We start from the raw sequence: 20,119 nt of genomic DNA, 5'->3' as shown, positions 1-20,119 counted from the left end.
GAACACCCCTGGCTTGCGGGTGGCTCGTTTTGGAGAGCGTTTCACACCGCTCCAAAAACAAGGTAACGGCAGCAGCGTGTTTACATTTGCCTGCCTTGCAACTGCAGTTCGCGGCTACAAGCTGTCTACTGAAAGATAGCTACGTAAAAAAAAATTGAGTGAGAGTGCAGCACTGACAGGCAGTAGATAGAATTATTTCTTAGCGCTAATTTGATCGTTTTCGGTGGCGCAGTGATCTTTGTGTGCGCAATGCACCGGGCTGCTACTTCGCTCCCGTCGCACGACACAACCTCTTTCACATTGTGTATATGGCCAGCTTCAAAAAGCTTCGTTCCTTTCCTGACGTTCGCTCCTCGAAATAATTTTTCAGCCTCATGAATGAATAGGTCGAAATGCCTCATTTCTGCGAACAGCGGAAGCCGCTAGCAGACGCCATCCGTACGAAGTCGCGGGGCGAGCCTTCCTGACAGGGACGAGGAACTGGCCGCGCGGGGGAGCTGAACGCAGCCTCGACGGTGGCGGTGCCTGGCGGGTGCAGGGTGCCTATACAATCACCGCTGTTACAACGACGGCAGCGCACACGATCTCACCTCGGCTCTCATTCGGGGAGCATAAGAGCTTGTGCAGTGTGGATTAGATAAGCCAGGCTTGTAGACACGAATTCGCTTTTACCATCAACACGCCAATGTTAGACAACTGCCCAACCTTCATCTGCAAATGGCGTCAACGCGAAAAAACCTAAAAGAGTAATAATAAAAAGAGTAATAATAAAAGAGTAAAACCTGATAATAAAAACTAAAAACCTAAATAGAACAGTTCATGTCACCCATTCCACAGCGTATAATCTAGTCCAGAACTGATCCCATTCTGAAATGGTGGTATCAGCAGTGACAATGAAATGTATATGATTTGTCATCTTTTCATCCGTCCTGTCGTGAACGCGAGCAAGTGGACCGCTGCGCACAGCGCTCCGGGCGCCCCATTGTGCGCCACATACGATCATGGCTGAAAAAAATGATATTTCGGTTTTGAGGTGCTTCGCTTCATCGGGCATCAGCGCGCGGTATTCTCTCAGATCTCGACAAGACCGCTGCTGTCGCCAGTTTCCCACGCCCCACTGACAAGAATACTCTTCCACGGTTTTTGGGGGCTGTGCTCTTACTGCGATGATTTGTCCAAGATATGTACAGAATAACTAAACCCTTTACAGCGCTGACAGTTCTTGTGCGGAAGCGATGCTTTGCATACATTTGATATGCATACATTCTCGCACAACCTAAACAAGCTAGCGCAACGCTCAGACGTTCGCGTAGCCTTTTCCGCCCCGTGTAAGCTCTCCATTCTTAGTTGTATGAGTAGTCCCACGACAAAGCCAAGAGTTGCATGCAAGAATAATCATCAAAACAGGTATGTAGATTGCAATGAAGGGATAGTGTATGAAATTCCGCTATGTTGTGGAAAAATATACGTCGCACAAACAGGGCGTTGCCTCAACGACAGATTAAGGGAACACAAAAATGATTTGGCTAGCCCAAAAGACCGCAATCTGCCGCTTCACTGCTCTGAATGCACAAAGGAAAATCAGCAAGTGTGTAAACCGATGTTTGATAAGTGCCGAACTTTCAGAAGAAGCATAGACCGAACAACGAGGGAAATAATTGAAGTCCAAAGGATATCTGCGCTGGGTGACCCTTGCGTCAGCACCCCTTCTCTTGCAATATCTGAAAAAGAACGGGCTTACTTGGCAAAGTGCGCGACACGTTATTAGTTTTTTCAAAATTTTTTTGCGCATTTTACCATTTGGCCGCCTTTCGCGCATCTTACCATGTGTATATATACATGTATTTTTCATGGTTGGTTTATTGGGGTTTAACGTCCCAAAGCGACTAAGGCTATGAGAGACGCCGCAGTGGAGGGCTCCGGAAATTTCGACCACCTGGGGTTCTTTAACGTGCACTGACATCGCACAGTACACGGGCCTCTAGAATTTCTCCTCCAAAGAAATTCCAGCCGGCGCGGCCGGGATCGAACCCGCGTCTTTCGGGTCAGCAGCCGAGCACCATAACCGCTAAGCCACCGCGGCGGCGTATTTTTCATGAATAAATTTAGTTGTAAGTCAGCGCTGTGTGTGTCTTTTTTATCTTTGTCCTTGTCTTTAGCGCTGTTTTAAAGAATCATGGTTCACCAACTAGCCTGCACGTCCACCCTTGTAAGCTCTTAATGCGTCTATCCATCAGTCGGTCCTCCAGCACTTGCTGGATTTCTTGACATCTGGCCTCCCACCTCTGGGTCGAACGATCCCGCCTACTAAGTCATGTTTCATTCGCATAGTAAATAAATCCGGCTTACAGAAAGCTCCCCATTTAAATTTTACTATAGAGAGTTCTCTGATTCCGCTGGTAGAGATTGTTCTTATTCCTAGGCTTCTCCTTCATACATCAGGGACTGGCACCCCGTGGCTGACAGCCGCCCGTAATTCGTCTTACGCTACTGTAGGTTTGATTCGTAGCATAGCTACACGCTCTGGCGGCACGCGCGCTCATACAGGCCTCCAGTTTGTGCGTTCTGTCCTTCAGCCACGGATAATATATGAGGCGCAATTTCAACCTCTTACCCGCAGACACTGGGGCTCCCTTGAAGCTATCAATCGTGTGGCTATGCTCGAAAGAGCCTCTATAACCTCATCGTTTGAAGACACTCCCTCAGTGGCCATACTGTCAGCTCAACAATCGCCCCACTGTTTCCCTGTGGGTATCAGCCACGTATCTGCCTTAAGGGTGCATATTGTGCACCGATGCATCACATACGGCAGAGCTGGGAGCTGCTGCAGTGTATAGTCCCTCCCATCCGCACCTCAACTCTCGCGCGACATATATCGCGGATACGTGCACCCCCCTGGCATGGGAACTTCAAGCCATTTGCAGTGCCATTGCTTCCCTTACGCTCGTTCCCACATTCAATACAGTTCATCTTTACCCCGATTCCTTCGCCGCCATTAAACAGATTGAGGCTCCTAGACGTATATTCCAGATTGCACAATTAAATCATCTGCTCTGCGCAATGTACTAATGTTATGTGCGCTTACACTGCATTCGCGGCATTGCTCGCGATCCACATAACATTCAAGAAGATGCTATAGCTGACCTTGATACATAAGCTGACCCGCCATCTTCCCCTCTTTCCCCAGATCCGTTCCTGTCCCATGTTTCGGATTCAGAAGTTCTCCGCAAGCGAACACGCACTCTAATCATCAGTGTTTGCACCCTCTCCCCCGTAGTCATACTCAGCAGGAAGAGGTATCTGTGCACGGGATTCGGGCAGGGACGGCTCTGACCCCATCTGCCCGTCATCGGTGGCGTGCAAAAAGATGTGCCAGAAACTGACCGGTACCCTCACTGTGGGGCAGCACCGGACATTTGTGATGTACATCACTTATTGGAGACGTGTCCAGCGACGGTTCCTATTAGAGAGCGGCCCCTCAGGAGTTGACTATGTGAAGCGGGCTATGAACAATCACTCACCGGCAACCTCTGCGACTACCTTCACGAGACCGGTCTTCAGTCCTTTTCTCTTTCTGCCCCCCCCCCCCCCCTGCACTTCATTCCGCCTTTCTCAACTTATGCCTTATGAGACACTTCTGCAAGCATAAGCTGAGAAAGTCGGAATGGATTGCAGCAGACAGAACGTCAAAAAAAAAGGAGTGAAGATCAGTCTCGCTGAGGTAGTCGCAGAGGTTTTCCGTGAGTGATTGTTTATAGTTCGCTTCACATAGTCGCCTCCGCGGTTCCACCGCAGGCCCAACTCCCTGAGGAGCAGCTTTCTTATAGGAACCGTCGCTGGCCACATCCCCAATAAGTGGCGCACATCAGAAATGTACGGTGCTGCGTCACAGTGAGAGTACTCCTCAATTGCTAGCACATATTTTTTTCACGCCACCAATAACGTACAAATAGAGTCAGAGCCGTCCCTGCGCGAATCCGCCGCACAGATACCTCCTCCTGCTGAGTAGGACTGCCTCATGGCACACTTCTAGAAAAGTGCTGACCCAAAAGGCGCGAGTTTGATCCCGGCCGCGGCTATCGAATTTCGATGGAGGCCAAATTGTAGAGGTCCCTTGTACTCTACGATGTCAGCGCACGTTAAAGAACCCCAGGTGGTCGCAATTTCTGCAGCCCTTCACAAGAAATACAAACACTTCTAGAAAATTTTAGAAATATGCAGTGCGGTAAAAACAAGAGAAAGATGACAGCCGCGGTGCTCACGTCGAAGTACTTGTTCTCCTCAGAGCGTATGGAAATCGTGTACACCTCGCCCTTCTTTATCGTGTAGCCTGAGTCCCTTTTATTGAGAGAATACGTGTAGTCGCCCTCCTGCTTGCCTGTCTCTACTTTGCCGGATCCTGTGTCGATGCGGGCGTACCAGAACTTTGGGACAATGGCTGTTTTTGTATAGATGCTCATATGGCATTCTTGCCTGAAAAAAAAATTTCCAGCATTGGCACAGTGCAGAAACGGGAGAAAAAAGTATTCATAAAAAAATAATCCAGTTGATATGCACAGTCCAGGCCACTTATAAGAGTGTATGTATGGGCATGTTGGTAGTTAGTAAGTAAAGAGAAAAAATATCGCACGAAATCAAACAGGAGGACTGAGAAGACGCGGAGAATCGTTACTTCTAAAAGCGCTACTCCGAGTACTCTTGCTGGTCCTGTCTTATTTTGTGCGCGATTTTTTAATGTTCGCTTATTACAATGTGTCGTGACGCGGAGCATGTTCCTTGTGTGCAAAGTTTGTAGCAAGAGTACGCGTTATTTTGCAGATATTACAAGCATAAAATGCAAGCTTATGAACAAGTGATATGTAATCTTTTACACACAAAGCTGTTCTCGCCAATTTCTTGAAAGCACACCCTACCAAGCTACTTTAGCTTGTAGAGAATTTACGCGCCCGCAGTGGAGCAGCAGAACAAGAGGTCCAGCATGACAGGCTTTCGAACCGAACAGCCCGTGTCGTGCTCGTACACCAATCGTTCGCCGCTCAACTTTATTTTCTTCTTTTTCTGGCTATGAACGCCGATATTAGCGCATCCCCTTTACTGTGTCGCTCTGTGCTACAGGGCTGCCCGCCCAGAGGGAACGGTGAAATGTGACGGGGCAGGGATGAGGATGCCTCGGCGGCAGGCAGGTCGGCGGATAAGCCAGCAGCATCCGAGGGGACCTCGTGGGGAGGTGTCTCCATGTATGCGGGTTTGAGGCGATCCAAGGAGACTGCCTCTTTACGACCATCCAGTAGGATAGTCACCCACTTTGTCGTCTTGTTGGGGACGCGGTACGGGCCGTCGTATGAGGGGGTAAGAGGCGCCTTTACATCGTCTTGCCTTAGAAAAACATGCGTAGAGGACGCAAGGTCTGGTTGTACAATGCCCTGATGGTCAGATTATCGAGTCGGGATAGGGCGCAGGTGTTGAATGGAGCCCTGAAGGCATTGAAGGGACTGCAGTGGCTGGGTGTAGGGAGCCGGAGCAGCGAACAAGCCTCCGGGAAGCCGCAGGGGTGCACCGAAGAGGCGTGCGGCCGCCGAACAGCGAATGTCACTACGTAGAGCGGCGCGTAGGTAAAGAAGCACAATAGGAAGGTGGTAAGCCCAGTGTTCGCGACCCAGGCGTGGAGTGAGGTCAGTCTTAAGCTGAAGATGGAGCCCCTCGACCATGCCGTTGGCACAGGGATGGTAGGCCATGGTGCGGCAGTGTTTAGTGCCGAGCAGACAGGTGAGGGAAGTGAAAGGGGTTAAATTCGAACTGGCGGCCGCGATCCGTGGTAACAATGCCGGGGCAGCCGAAGCGGGAAACACATGCTGAAACGAAAGCTTTGGCAACTGTTTCCGCAGTAATGTCCGGAATGGGCACTCCTTCGGGCCAACGAGTGAAGCGGTCAATCATGATGCGAATGCACCGGCAGCCATGAGAGGGAGATAGTGGTCCAACCAAGTCCAGATGGACGCGGTCAAAGCGACAACCAGGTGGCAGGAAAGACTGGGGTGGAGTCTTTGTATGGCGGGTCACTTTGGTGGACTGGCAAGCAAGGCACAAGCATGTCCACTGGCGAACGTCGGTGTTAATGTTCTGACAGACGTACCACTGGGTCTTAGGAAAACGTAGCGCGAAAAACGAGACACAGAAAAGGTGAAGCCAGGACACGAGCGCTTTCTCACGCCTTAATTTTTATTGCAAATGTTGTCAGAATATATACTGTAGATATGGAAGAGGGGAAGGATGATGAAATACAAAACAACAACAACAAAAAAAGAACAACACGAGGAGAAAAAAGGGCTGGCGGTGAAAGCAAGCACATAGCAACATATAACACGTGCAGTGTTACTTAACAACCGATTCAAGGTACACAATCTCACTTTTCGTCAAAGCGATGGATGCGTCACTAACACACTTTTCCCCTCCTTTCGCGATATGGAAAGCTTCAATAATCTCTCTCGTATGCTGATTATGTGCTTTGCCAAATATGTGCCGACGGTGTGCCGACTAGCCCCGTTTAGCTTACTTCTGTACCACTGGGTAACGAGGCGCTGTGCGGCTGTGATGCTTGGATGACAGATGTCGTGAAGTGAACGGAAAATGGTACGTTAAAAGGCCTCCGGGATGAATGGACGCAGTAGAGCCGATGACATGTCACACCAGAGCAATCTGTGCACAAGCGGATGAGGCACGAGCTGCAGACGCAGGGTACGGGAATGGTCACGCAGGGCTTGAAGCTCAAGGTCTTCTAGCTGCGCCCAGACCACACATTCCCAGTCCACAGCAGATGTAGACACGCCGATGTAGCTAATGCGTGAAAGTGCATAGGCTGCCTCATTGTCGATGCCTTTTATGTGCCGAATATCTCCTGTGAACTCCGATATGTAGGCCAGCTGACGAAGTTCGCGGTCGACGTACTTGGAACAGTTCGTACGGAAAACATACGCAAGAGGCTTATGATCCGTTAGAACGTAAAACGGCTGGCCCTCCAAGAAGTGGCGGTAATGCTGGATGGCGGAGTATATGGCGAGCAACTCACAGCCAAATGCGCTGTAGCGAGTCTCGGCAGGTTGGAGCTTCCGAGGCAAGAAACTCGGTGGGTGTCACTCGGAGTCAATTTTTCTGCGGGACAACAGCATCAATGGCCACGCTGGGAGCATCCACCCGATACGAGTGGGCGCCGAAGTCCTAGGGTGGATGAGAAGGATCGCATCGGCGAAGACTTGTTTTGCAGCCGTGAAAGCAGCCTTAACTTCGGGAGACCAGGAAATTCGGAGGATGAGGATTTGGTTGTGCGAACAAGGTCGGTCAGGGGGTGAGGAAGCTCAGTGCAGTACGGAAATTCCCTAGGCCCAGCAACTCGTGGAGCTTGCGTAGGGTAGTGGGTACTGGGAAGTCTTTAACAACTTTGACGTGAGAAGGCGATATTCGAATTCCCTACGCCGGAACATGGTGGCCAGGAACTTGAGCTCAGAAGAGCTGAAGACACATTTCTGGGAGTTCACGACCTTGCAAATTCTTTGAGGCGTTGAAAAAGTTCCCGGAGGTGCCGCTCTTGATCCTGGAGAGTACAACTGGTGACGAGGGTGTCGTGGATGTAGGCGAATGCAGCCGGGAGTCCGCGCGTCACTCCAGCAGAGAATCTTCGCGAAGTTTGTGCTTTGTTGCATATCCCAAAGGGCATGCGCAGGTACTCAAACAGGCCGAAGGGTGTAGTGATGGCCGTCTTCGGTATATCGTATGGCACAGATTGATAAGGTCCACTTCACTAAAGACCTTGCATCCGTCCAGATGTCTAGTGAAGTCTTGGATTTGTGGAAGGAAATAGCTGTGGTGGGCAGTGTGAGTGCTGAGAGCCCAGTGGCCACAGCACGGACGCCAGTCACCCGGTTCTTTCTTGGGCACCAGATGGAGCGGTGAGGCCCAAGTGCTCAATGAAGGGCGAATAGCACCCCGCTGGAGCACATGGTCGAATTCCCGTTTAGCAGTCGCTAGACGCTCACCGAAGAGGTGGCGCGGACGAGTTGCGACGGGTGGACCACGGTCAACAATGGGGTGGGTTACACCATGCTCGGGTGGCTGCTGGAAATTACAGGCCTCGTGATCTCGGGAAAGTCTGCGAGAACTGGGCGTACGGGCATAATGGGATCAGCGTGCGGATTCTATTGGAAGCGACAGCCGATATAACGCCACTGATGGAAAGTCGCGTCATACTGTCGATGAGACGGTGGCGACGCATGCTGAGGTCCAGACGAAAAACCGTCAGGAAGTCGGATCCGAGGATGGGTTGCTGGACGTCGGGGCGAAAGAAGACCCACCCGAAACGTGCGCCACAGGCCAAGGTCCAAGGTGAGGGACCGGAGACCATACGTGGTATGGAGGTTGAGTTGGCCGCGCGGAGAGTAAGTCGAGGTGACTTGGAAGTACGCTCAGCCTTGAAGGATGGCCGTACGCTGACTTCAGCACCAAGTCTACGAGGAAACGCAGGACGGAAATGCGATCCATGACTACGAAAAGGCGTCTAGGGTGAAGGCTGAGGTTACATGCCGTCGTGAGTAATCTCGCCGCGGGTTTTCCGACCAGATACATGGTGGAATGCATTGGTGGGCGCGGTGTTGAAAAGTGCGGTGATACCAGGAAATACGCTGACTGCGAGGAATGAAAGAGCGCGAACCTCTCGGTTAAGACGAACGGCGGCGAGGACGTGAGGAGAAGCCGTGCTGGGCATATGAGGACGTCCGAAGGGCATCGAGAGAAGCGACTAGCTGGCCGATTCGGGTCTCTAACCGTGAAACGACCGAGGAGAAAACTCTTATAGACCGGTATCACCACTGTATGGAATTTACGTGGTCGCAGTGCAGCACCAGAACAAGAGGTCTAGCACGACAGGCTTCTGGTACCGAACAGCTCGTTCCGTGCGTGCGCACCGATCAGGTGCCGTTTAACTTTATTGATCTTAGCGCCTCCGCTTTACAGTATCGCTGTGCCCTACAAGCTCACCAGCGTGGTCATGCCTTTCTGGCCGAGATCTTTTATTGCGAAAGCAATACTAGTCCCAAGAACGGCCTTTCGCGTAGCGGCGGCCACTTGGCAAGTTTGAGATTTAGAATGACCACTGACGTCATACCATGTATAGTGACGTCATAGCGTGACGTCATGCCAGGAGCGAAACACGGGCTACCAACTCGGCTCGTCGGGTAACAGCGGCCGCTTGGCACGGCGCGCCGCGCTCCTCCCGCTAGAGGCGCTAGTGAAGTTATGGCGTTACGTAATACCAGAAGCAAGAGACGGGCTACCAACTTGGCTCGCCGGGTAGCGGCGGCTGCTTGGCACGGCGCGCCGCGCTCTTCCCACTAGAGGCGCTGCACATGCGGTATAAAACATATGCTTTCGCAAACTACCAGGCTTAACGAAAGCTAAGCCCCGCCAATTTTTTATGTGGATGAACCGCTTTAGGAGAATGATAATACAAAACGTTCGATGCCTTCACGGCATGGAGGTCGGTTGAAAGCCTCGTCTACGATCCTCGACAAAGTTGTAAGGATGCCGTGGTGAAGCTCCCGCAGCGTATCTCCGCGCAGACCATGTGTCACAAATTTCGGCGCATTTTTTTTTAACTAAGAAACAAAACAGCGCCGCGCGCACGGCATCTCGCAAGGGCGGTCGTAAAGTGGGGAAGAAGGAAACCCCTGAGTGTCCGTGTCCCCTCTACCACCGCTCGCCGGAATGAATGAGTCAGCCACGATGCCGATTTCTCTCGAACGTCCGAGTCGCTTCTACTGCTAACCGGGGGAAAAGGGCGCAGCCTTGCGTGCACTAAGACATGTCCCCGTCGCCCGTCGGTGACGGCGCCGGGCTAGAACCTTCGTCAAGCGTCTCCCGACTTTCACCAATGAGGCCGCGCGGCCGGCGCAGGAAGGAAAGGGGGACTGCACGGCCGACACCGCGTGTATGTGCGAGCCTACTTTGGCGCGTTGAACAAACAGACGCGGACCAAGCCTATATAATAAGGGCATTCACCGCTGTCAGATTAGTCAGAACCGCCGTTAAGCTTCGAAGAAGCGCGCCTGCTTGACTCACGGGACCACACCACTCGACCAGCAACGTACCAACGAGGCATCGTGCGTTAGACTGCGGGACTGCATCGTCGTGGACCTCTGGTCGTCGGACTGTCGCAGTGCCCGGTGAACAAATTGTGTTTTGCTTGTTTTCTTCTCTCTTGTGTTAGTGCACTTTAGGTGGAATATTGCCTTGGTATTGTATCCTCTCTCGAGATTAACTTTGCACGAGTCGCATTGTTCTGTTCATCACTTTGTACGTGTTTGTACTAGTGATTGTGAAGTCCTCTGTATCGCCTATATACTTTGTTTTGTTTGTGAACCTTTGGCTCCGACCCATTCTCTGGCTTGCGACCGGCGAAAGCTGGGCGCCAAACGACCAAAAACCTCTTGTCACTTTGCAGCTGGTCTCCACTGAGCTTGCCACGTCTTTGTCGAGGGCATCTCCTTTGAGTCCGAGACCGCTGCCCCCACACGCTCTAAGGGTGCCTGGGAGCTTCACGCCTAAAATTGCGCGAAGTTGGGTGACATATAATCTGGCGTCCGCAACAGGACGTTTGGTGTTTGTAAGCGCAGAGAACGGAGAAAGAGTTGGAAGCAGTTTACGAAGAGGTTGTAAACGAGGGTTAGCAGGTGCCGCGCCGAAGCGGTTGGTGAGGTTCACCGTGGAGAGGTATTCGTTGCCTTGAGTACAGAGTTCGGTCTCTAAATATGAGTTTAAAGGAGCTACTAGAGGCCGGCATCCAGAAGAGGTTGTCCGGAGCCGGACTGCGCAAATGGGTAGACCAGGAAAGAGAGAGGGCCGAGAAAGAAAAAGAGAGAGAACTTGAACTCAAAATGAAGCTCCTTGCCGAGAAACTGGAACTGCAACATGCTGCGAACCACTCAGCTGAAGTTCATAGCAGTAGGGAAAAAAGTAGCAGCTTCCGGATAGATGCAAGCAGGTTGCTCCCTAGATTTGATGTAAAAGGGACAATCTGGACGCATTCCTCAAGCGATTCCAAGGGATCGCGGTGAGCCAGATTTGGTCAGACAGTGAATGCTCTACCGTTCTTAGCACGTGTCTGAGCGGTGAAGCACTAAGTGTATTCGGGCGACTGTCGCCTGAAGACGCAGCAAGTTATAGCAAGGTGAAAGCCGATTTGCTTAAACGATTCCGACTCACCACCGAGGGATTTAGGGACAGGAAAGCCCACAGATGGCGAAACGGCAACCCAATATGACGCGCTATTAAGCCACTATTTCGATCTGTGGACGGAACTGTCGGAAATCACCCAGGAGTACAGTGCACTCCGCGAGCTGCTCATCAAAGAATAATTCCTGAGCAGCTGTCACCCAAACTTGTCGCTGTACCTCAAGGAGAGAAGGGTCAAGGCCCTCTCCGAAATGCTAGAACTTGCCGACCAATTTCTTGAAGCCCAAGGAGGAACGAATCTGACCAAAATTAAGAATGGCAATTCGGAAAGCGCACAAAAATCCGACAGCCGCGATACCGGATCCAGCCCAAAGCCTCCACCGAAATGCTACCTGTGCAACAAGACAGGCCACTACGCGTCTAACTGCCGCAACAGCGCTACGAACAGTGGCCAGACAGCGTGTTTCCAGTGCGGCCAAAAGGGACACAAAGCCGCGGCTTGTTCCAGCCCGGGAAAGTCCATTCCCCTTGGATCGTGCGTGCGGGCCTCCTCAGGTGATCACCTGGAGGAAGTGGACGAAAACGGCTTTGTCGAGCTGAAGAACGGCAAGAAGCTGTCATAATAAAACGAAGATTGTTGCGAGATAAGGATCTCACCGGAACGAAGAGTCTTGTGCGTCTAGTGGACGGCTCATTCCAACGCTTACCGGAAGCTAGAGTGCATGTACAGACTCCCTACTACAGCGGAAAACTGACTTCACTGTGCATGGAACGTTCCATTTACGACCTCATATTGGGTAGCATGAAGAGGACAAAATTTCCCAAGGACCTATACGATAGCCGCGAGGGAGAAAAATCCGAATCCTGCACGTCGGAGCGTCGTAGTGATCGACAGGAGAAAAAGCGGCGAAAGAAGCGCGAGCGGCCTAGCGCAAGAAAGGAAGCAAGAAAAGAATCCCTCAAGAAGAAACGGAAAAATGCAGCGCAGCAACGTTCCGCGCAAGAGAAACCCTCTTCGCAAGAAACATGCGGGAACAAAGTAAACAGCTGTGAAAAGCTGGAGGATAAGCAAATAAGTGGCCGCATCGAAGCACGAATTCCGAAGGAAGGAAGGAAAAGCCAAAGAAGGACACGCGGGAACAACGTGTCTAGAATTTCTGCTAAGTTCAGCGCAAGGCAGACTCTGGAAATGATCCTCGTACAGATCGGCACATTGCTTCGGCTGTTTTCCTGCCGCACTGCCGAATTCAGGAAGGTGAGAAGAGTGTGTTCACACCAGTCTTTATTGTGATGCAAGTGACTTGGAACCTGTCCATTGTATTTCTCGCATGTGCATGTCGCCCCGAAACCTTGTTGTATGCATCGAATACGGCGGAATCTCTCAAAGGAGAAGGCGCAGAGGGCCAACACTGCTAGAGCGAAGTAGTCGCATAAGGAAGAGAGCCACGAGTGCGGCCGAAAGCTTGAGCGAAACAGTCCTGTTCCGAACCCACTGTGTAGGCCAAACCTGGAAGTATAGGCGAAAGTATGCCTCATACTTGTGTGCTTCCTGTATGCAATTTTGTGTTAATGTACTGCCAAATCGCGGCGTGTTTTTATGTGCATTGTGAACATTGCATTTAGTTACGCATGTGGAAACATCATTGTATTGATGTATGCATTTTTACGTGCAGTTTGTGAGCGCATGCATGTGCGCGCGAATTGTACCGCCTAACTGCGGCGTGTTTTCAAGTGCATTCATGCGATTGCATTGTGTTATGGATGTGGAAACATCATTGTATTGATGTATGTGTTTCGGCATTCGCCGTAGAGTTTGTGAGCACATGCATGTGCGCGTGAATTTTGTGATTTGTGAACTATATTGCACAATATTCTAAAAAGAAGGGACAGTGTCAAAACATTTGCGCGGTCGTAAAAAGGGGGAGAAGGAAACTCCTGCGTGTGGGTGCCCCTTCCACCACCAGTCGCCGGAAGGAATCAGTCAGCCCCGACGCCGATTTCTCTCGAACCTCCTGGTCGCTTCTACCGCTAACCAGGGAAAAAGGGCGTAGCCTTGCGCGCACTAATACGAGACCCCTTCGCACGGCGGTGACGGCGCCGCGCTAGAACCCTCGCGAAGCATCTCCCCACTCTGACCAATGAGGACGCGCGGCCGGCGCGGGAAGAAAAGGGGGACTGCACGGCCGACACTGCCTGTATGTGCGCGCCTACTTTGGCGTGTAGAACAAACAGACGCGGACCAAGCCTATATAAGAAGGGCATTGACCGCTGTCAGATTAGTCAGAGCCGCCGTTAAGCTTCGAAGAAGCGCGCCTGCTTGACTCACGGGACCACACCACTCGACCAGCAACGTACCAACGAGGCATCGTGCGTTAGACTGCGGGACTGCATCGTCGTGGACCTCTGGTCGTCGGACTGTCGCAGTGCCCGGTGAACAAATTGTGTTTTGTTTGTTTTCTTCTCTCTTGTGTTAGTGCACTTTAGGTGGAATATTGCCTTGGTATTGTATCCTCTCTCGAGATTAACTTTGCACGAGTTGCATTGTTCTGTTCATCACTTTGTACGTGTTTGTACTAGTGATTGTGAAGTCCTCTGTATCGCCTATATACTTTGTTTTGTTTGTGAACCTTTGGCTCCGACCCATTCTCTGGCTTGCGACCGGCGAAAGCTGGGCGCCAAGCGACCAAAAACATCTTGTCACTTTGCAGCTGGTCTCCACTGAGCTTGCCACGTCTTTGTCGAGGGCATCTCCTTTGAGTCCGAGACCGCTGCCCCCACACGCTCTAAGTGTGTCTGGGAGCTTCACGCTAAAGTGTGGGAAGTTGGGTTACACCGTGTCTTATGTCAGCCTTGCTAAAAGGTTCTGGACTTGCATGCAACTCGAGAAGGAAGCGGCTTTTCCCTGACAAAGTACCCAATTCCCGCCAATGGCGTCAGCCGATTCTCATGAACGTGCTAGGCTGAAAATGCAGCGAGTGGCATGACCATGCATGGAGGCGACTATCTCCGAGCATGGAAAGAAGCATCTGTCTCCATTCATCTGCCACTCCTGACAATGCCTCGCAAGTAGCCGCTAGTAGCAGCTATAGCAGCTACTTTGACTACGGATAAAACAACTTGCTCCAGTGGAGCTTCCAGTTCCTTGGCGCAACCTGTCCAATAAAAAAGGAGGGACCAGAACTCTTTGCGAGGAGCATCGGTTGCTATTTGATTTCGATCTTCATTACCTGAGGCGCGCTGCGTACTTTCCGCTGTGTGCCCGCTTCCTGCTCACGACCACAGCTTTACAGGCGGTGAATCGATTGGGGCGGGAGACGCACCGCAGTTGATTGCATTGACCGCAATTCATGCCAAGCTATAGGTACTGAAACTTCCCTAGGTTCTCCCAATCCTAGATCTCCGCCCATGCACATTAGTTTCGACTACAAAACTGCTCCTGCCTCGCGCTTACGACGCATTTCGCTCCACTGTAAGGCCACTTAGCTAAGCAGCACACACGAGTTGCTTGGCGTTGTAGACTTCCGGCGCGCGCATTGCCGGTGGCCAGGTGAGGTTTCATTGCATATTTATTATTGTTGATTATTTTATCTTTCACGATGCTGTGGCCGTCTAGCTTGCTGCTAAGAAAATAATCTGTTTTTCAGGAGCAAGATAATTAACTTTATATTCCGGTGACCTGCTAGTTTTAACGGGATAGTGTTAACGTTCCGTGTCGTGGAAAAGTCGGCTTCGGCGTCCTTGGCTGTGAACAATAAATCACAACGGAAAAAACAATGAATTAAACTGAGGAACACGTCAGAATGTTCAACCTGACGTGAAACTTCTCAGTGAGGTTCGTGTAACCAGCAGGAACGTTACTGAGCTGAAAACAAAAACGGGTTAACTTGGGTCGTTGTGGGAATTGTAACCAGATGTATGGGATTGGGACAGGAGAATGCTACGCATAGGCCACGAAGGCTCGTCGGTTGAAGCTGAAAAGTGGTGGGCGTAGTGACTGCGTTGTGGTCTTACAGTCAGTAATGTAACTTAGAAATATATACTAATGCGGGCATGAGTAAGTATGAGTATGCTATTTAGGATTTAGGTAATTATTTTGATTTATTTATTACAAATACCTCAAGGGCCCTCGGGTGAGGGCTTGACATGAGGGGTTAGCTAGCAACCTGGTGTTAATAACAGATTTTTTCGATGGCTTTCTTGAAATGGTCCGGGTTTGTATGAAGGGTGGTACTTTTGGCAAGACTGTTCCAGTCACGCGCTGTTTCGATGAAGAAGGAATGATGATGGGTCACGGTGCGAGCAGGGGGTGGGTAAACGGCTTTTGGTGGCTTGTGCGGGCTGAAGAACGATGAGCAGTCTGGATAGGACAGTTATAATAAAAGTTATGATACATTTTGTGGTACAAGCACAGCCTTGCAACTGTACGACGTTGCTTGAGGTTAGGTAGGCATGCACTATTTTTGAGCGAAGTAACACTGGTGGAATATGAGTAGTTTGAGTAGATGAATCGAACGGCGCGGTTTTGGGCAAGTTCAATAAAGTTAGTTAGGTTAAGCTGAGCGGGGTCCCAGATGGCAGATGCGCATTCTAGCTTTGGCCTAATTGATGTTTTATAATCTAGTAATTTAACTGCTATGTGAAATAGAAGGCCATAACTTTATGCTCTTTAAAGGCGGGGCTGCGAGACTCGAAAACGGCGACACCACGTGACCTGTCCTTCGGCGGCCTCAGTTGAAAGAGCGCCTCTTACGTGTCAGTTTCCGGCTGAACGCGGAGGTCGCTCGGGGTTGGCTGATTATTGTTCGTTTGATATGTGGGCATCACCGCCGGCAGTGGTGTCGCAGCAAGATTACTCGCCTACGAAGTGAGTATTTTGTCCTTGTAATATACGCGCAGTTTTCCCCCCTTTTTTGAGCGGCCGCCGTGGATAAGTGGTTATGACTCTCGGCTGCTGACCCGAAAGACGCTAGTTGGATCCCGTCTGCGGCGATCGAATTCTGATTTGGGCGTAATTATAGAAGCTGGTGAAGTGCGCGATGTCAGGGTATATTACAGAACCTCAGGTGGCAGAAATTTCTAGAGCCCTTCGCTACGAAGTCCTTCATAGCCCGAGTCGGTTTGGGACGTTAAACTCCCATAAACTAAACTAAGCTAAACTATTACCTTTTAATGAAATGAACAAACTAGCACGCAAAGCGTTCTACTGTAGCCCACTCACTCGTGGCCACTTCTACGTGGCTGCTCAGAGTGGAGTCTGCGCAATGCGTGTAGCCCCTGTGCCATGGGAGACTCGGGAGCGTTGGATAAGCTGCAATAATCCGCCAAGATTGAGAGCGCTGACCAGCGTGATAAGCATCGGTAATTGCAGAATGCAGCCGTACGTAAGGTGGAACGCTAAGCCGCCTGGCATCGCTGTCGGGCAAGGCACAGCCTCCTGAAGAACGCAGCATAAATTTTAAAAAAGAAACAATAAAGCAGCAGCCCCTTTGGCGATGCCAGATTGTTGACGAAGGAGCTTCCTACTAAGTGTGTCCTAACGAATCAACATCACACATCTAAAGTGAAACAGCTGCTGGAACGCTGTGGCGGGAGAAATTTTGCGCTTGGTCGTTCCCATTAATTAGCAGCTCAGAAGTTCTAGTAGGTTCTGTCTTTACTACAGCTGAGTTTTCGAAAACCCCGAAAAAAGTGAACGACTACGCTACTTCTCCCATATTAGGCCTATCTGTAGTCTGCTTTAGCTATCTAGAATGCACAATCCACTGCTAGTCGGAAGCGGGTCAGAAACGAGCTGCTTGGTTTGTAAGAAAAAATTGTGATAAAAAATGTCGCATCTATTGAGAGCCCTTTTGGCTTATCATCAATAAGCACATCTAAACTAGATATTAAGGTTGAAAATAATTGTGTGCACCATCACCAAGCATGAAGACGGAAGGATCGTTGCTTATCGACTTGCCATTGCGTTTCACAAGGGCACCATCACTCATAGACAATTCGCGAGATCATCTTTCCCTAAAATCTTTTCGATTTCTTTCTTTTTCCAGCAACACCGTCAAAGTGTCGGAGCGATTCAAGAAATGATGACGAGACATTATCGACTGCAGGTTATGCTGTCCTACACGTTACCTGCGCACTGCTGCTTTTTCTGCTCATTCCACTCTGTACATATTGGTGCTTTCATTTAGCTACCGTGTATTTTTCCGAGTAGATAATATTCTACAAACCGCAAATCCTTTCATTTATAGTTTTTTTGTTGGCTATATCCTATTCTATATGCACTGCATATGCCTTCTAGAATAATGTCCTGTGGAGGGTGCGGGTAAAAGGTGCTCGGCTGCTGACCCGAAAAACGCGGATTCGATCCCGGCCGCGGCGGTCGAATTTCGGTGGAGGCGTAATTCTAGAGGCTCGTTTACTGTGCGATGCCAGTGCACGGTAAAGAATTTCAAGTGATCGAAATTTCCGGAGCCCTTCACTGCGGCGTACCTCATAACCGGAGTGGATTTGGGACGTTAAACCGCCATAAACGCGAAAGAGATATAGTAAAACAGAATATTTGTTATTTAACGACTGTTTGTTCTTTTTATGTGTTTAAACGTTCCAAAGCGACTCAGGCTATGAGAGACGCCGTAATGAAGGGCTCCTGAAACGGGCACTGACATCGCACAGTACACGGGCCTCTAGAATTTCGCCTCCATCGAAATTCGACTGCCGCGGCCGGAATCGAACCCGTCCCTTTCGGTTCAGCAGCCGAGCACCAAAACCACTGAGCCACCGCGGCGGCGCTGAAACGGCTATCATCAATTTGGATACAACTCAACAACAAAGCAACAAATACCCCTCCCAAGCGACCTTTCAGCCAGAGATGTGTGGTGTTTGTAACGGCCTTCTGGCTCTCACCTCCAAGCTTCGGGGCCTCTGAGAGGTGTCTCGAACCATTTGGTGCTTCTAAAAACAACGCTACTTAGCCTATGACAGCAATGATTGAACGAAGCGAGTGGGCACGCAACCCCCTCTCCCCCCTTCACTTATAGCACACCCGACCTGCACGAGACGAAAGCTGCCCGAGGCATTTGCAGAAGGTGGTCAATTGATCATATAACGGAGCCGTGCGTCGGTCCTGATAAGAAGTAGGTATCATAGATGTGGCCGAAAAGGTAATTCTGAAGGGGAATTTTTTTTGTGGGTTTCGTGCAGGGCGCGTCGACCCCATCCTTGATTTTGCACTCGAAGCGTATTACTCTTGTTCGGTTGGTTCCTTCGACCATGCTACTGCACGGGGGTTTCACCGGGATGATGTGAAAAACTGTCGAGACGGACGGTCCTTTAGAATGTGCTCAGATCAGCCGGCTGCACAGCACGGTTCCCGATCAGGAAGAAACTTTTAAGGCTTCTCAGCAGCAAAGATGTTATGTGAAGACTTAATTTACTACGTGTGGATTGTTTCGTTCCAGTGAACAAACGCCCAGATCTAGTCCCACTTTCATTGAACTAACCGCTGAAGGTAGGAGGAGTCAACTAATTTGCTTTCCCCGATCGCTACGTCTCACTCCGCCAGTGGCAGAGCTGCAAGCCTACACAGGACTGGCTGAAACGCACTCCACGCGTTGGTTGACTCCTACCGTCCGCGGTAAGTTAAAAAGAAAGGAAGGAGCCGGGACGTTTAATGCAATTTAAATTAGGGAAATCGGCCGTACAGGACAATAATTTGGGGTTTGTAAGTATGCTGGGAACGTATAGATACATGTTTCCGCGGTAGAAAAAAGGAGTTCAGATATCTGTTTGGTGCACCTTTGATGTGAACGACCTGTCAAACGCGGCTAGGGCATTTAACTTTTCGCTTGCATAGAGAAAAGAGTCGAATAAGCTCAATGATCCACAAATACATAAGCAACAAAAACAATAACTGCCAACTCGAACAAGCCGTCTACAAAACCCTACCTGGATGACTGGCTTGTTTCCTAAGCCCAGATATGTTCCTCATCGACAGTCTTGCCCGGGCAACCTACTGGGCGAATATTAGGCATCAATGATCTGCAACTAAAGGCTATTTTTTTTTTCGAATGCTGAAAAATTCGAGTAAAATTAATTTTGTTCGTCCACATTGAGTTAGCATTTACTGGTTTAACGGTATAGCGTGCCATCGTAGTCCGGCCGCAGAAGCCGACGACAGTCCCATACGCCTGCCAAGCGCGCGCAGATTTTATTTCGTGGCTGCTTAACTGCATGCCGGCAGCAGGCTGTCCCGTTCCCGCCTGGCTGAGCGCATCCTATCAAATATATTCGTGGAGACCCGACGACGACTTGCGTCTCCGATTCTTCTCCACAAATTTGGTGACCAGGACGTGATGTGGTGCCTGCGGAACAAGGCCTCGATGGTGAGGAACCGAAGTTCCCAGTACGATGACGAGAAGGCGGGGAGCTTGAGGGCGGTGACCTCGGACTCATGAGGTGGCAGCGTGAGAGGCGACGGAGACGGTACAGGAGTGGAGGGATCCATGGCCAGGGCTTACACGACGGAAGGTAAGCGGGGTCTCGAGCTCCGGGCAGTGGTGGGCCTAGTGAAGCGGCTGATGCAAGCGCAGGGCCGGAGCAGAGATCGAAGACGTGAAGTCCGGAGACACCAAATTTGTGGAGACGGATCGCAGACACCTCCTTTCAGACGCAGTCGCAGACTCAGTCCTTGGGCGTCGCCCCTGCACATGGTGCCCAAAAAGACCGGCGACTGGCGCCCATGCGGCGATTACCGGGGTCTCAACGAGGCCACAGTCCCTGACCGCTACCCGATTCCCCGCATCCAGGATTTTACATCGGCCCGACATGGCTGCACAATCTTCAGCGAAGTAGAACTTGTGAAGGCATACCATCAGATTCCTGTGGAGCCGTCGGATATCCTGAA

The 20,119-nt window shown here is 50.6% G+C and overlaps 1 protein-coding gene across 1 annotated transcript in view; it reads right to left on the bottom strand.

Annotated features, from left to right (window-relative positions):
• Window positions 1-20,119, bottom strand: part of LOC149345028 (uncharacterized) — a 113,330-nt gene that overhangs the window by 76,356 nt on the left and 16,855 nt on the right. Inside the window, exon 3 of the mRNA XM_089547352.1 lies at window positions 4,263-4,473. Within this exon, the coding sequence (XP_089403478.1) occupies window positions 4,263-4,473 (211 nt within the window). The remainder of the gene's footprint in view (window positions 1-4,262; window positions 4,474-20,119) is intronic.

Source organism: Amblyomma mixtum, chromosome 5, assembly GCF_055824585.1.
Source record: "Amblyomma mixtum isolate Tamu chromosome 5, ASM5582458v1, whole genome shotgun sequence".
Taxonomy (NCBI): domain Eukaryota; kingdom Metazoa; phylum Arthropoda; class Arachnida; order Ixodida; family Ixodidae; genus Amblyomma; species Amblyomma mixtum.
This window is presented reverse-complemented; position numbering and strand designations above follow the sequence as displayed.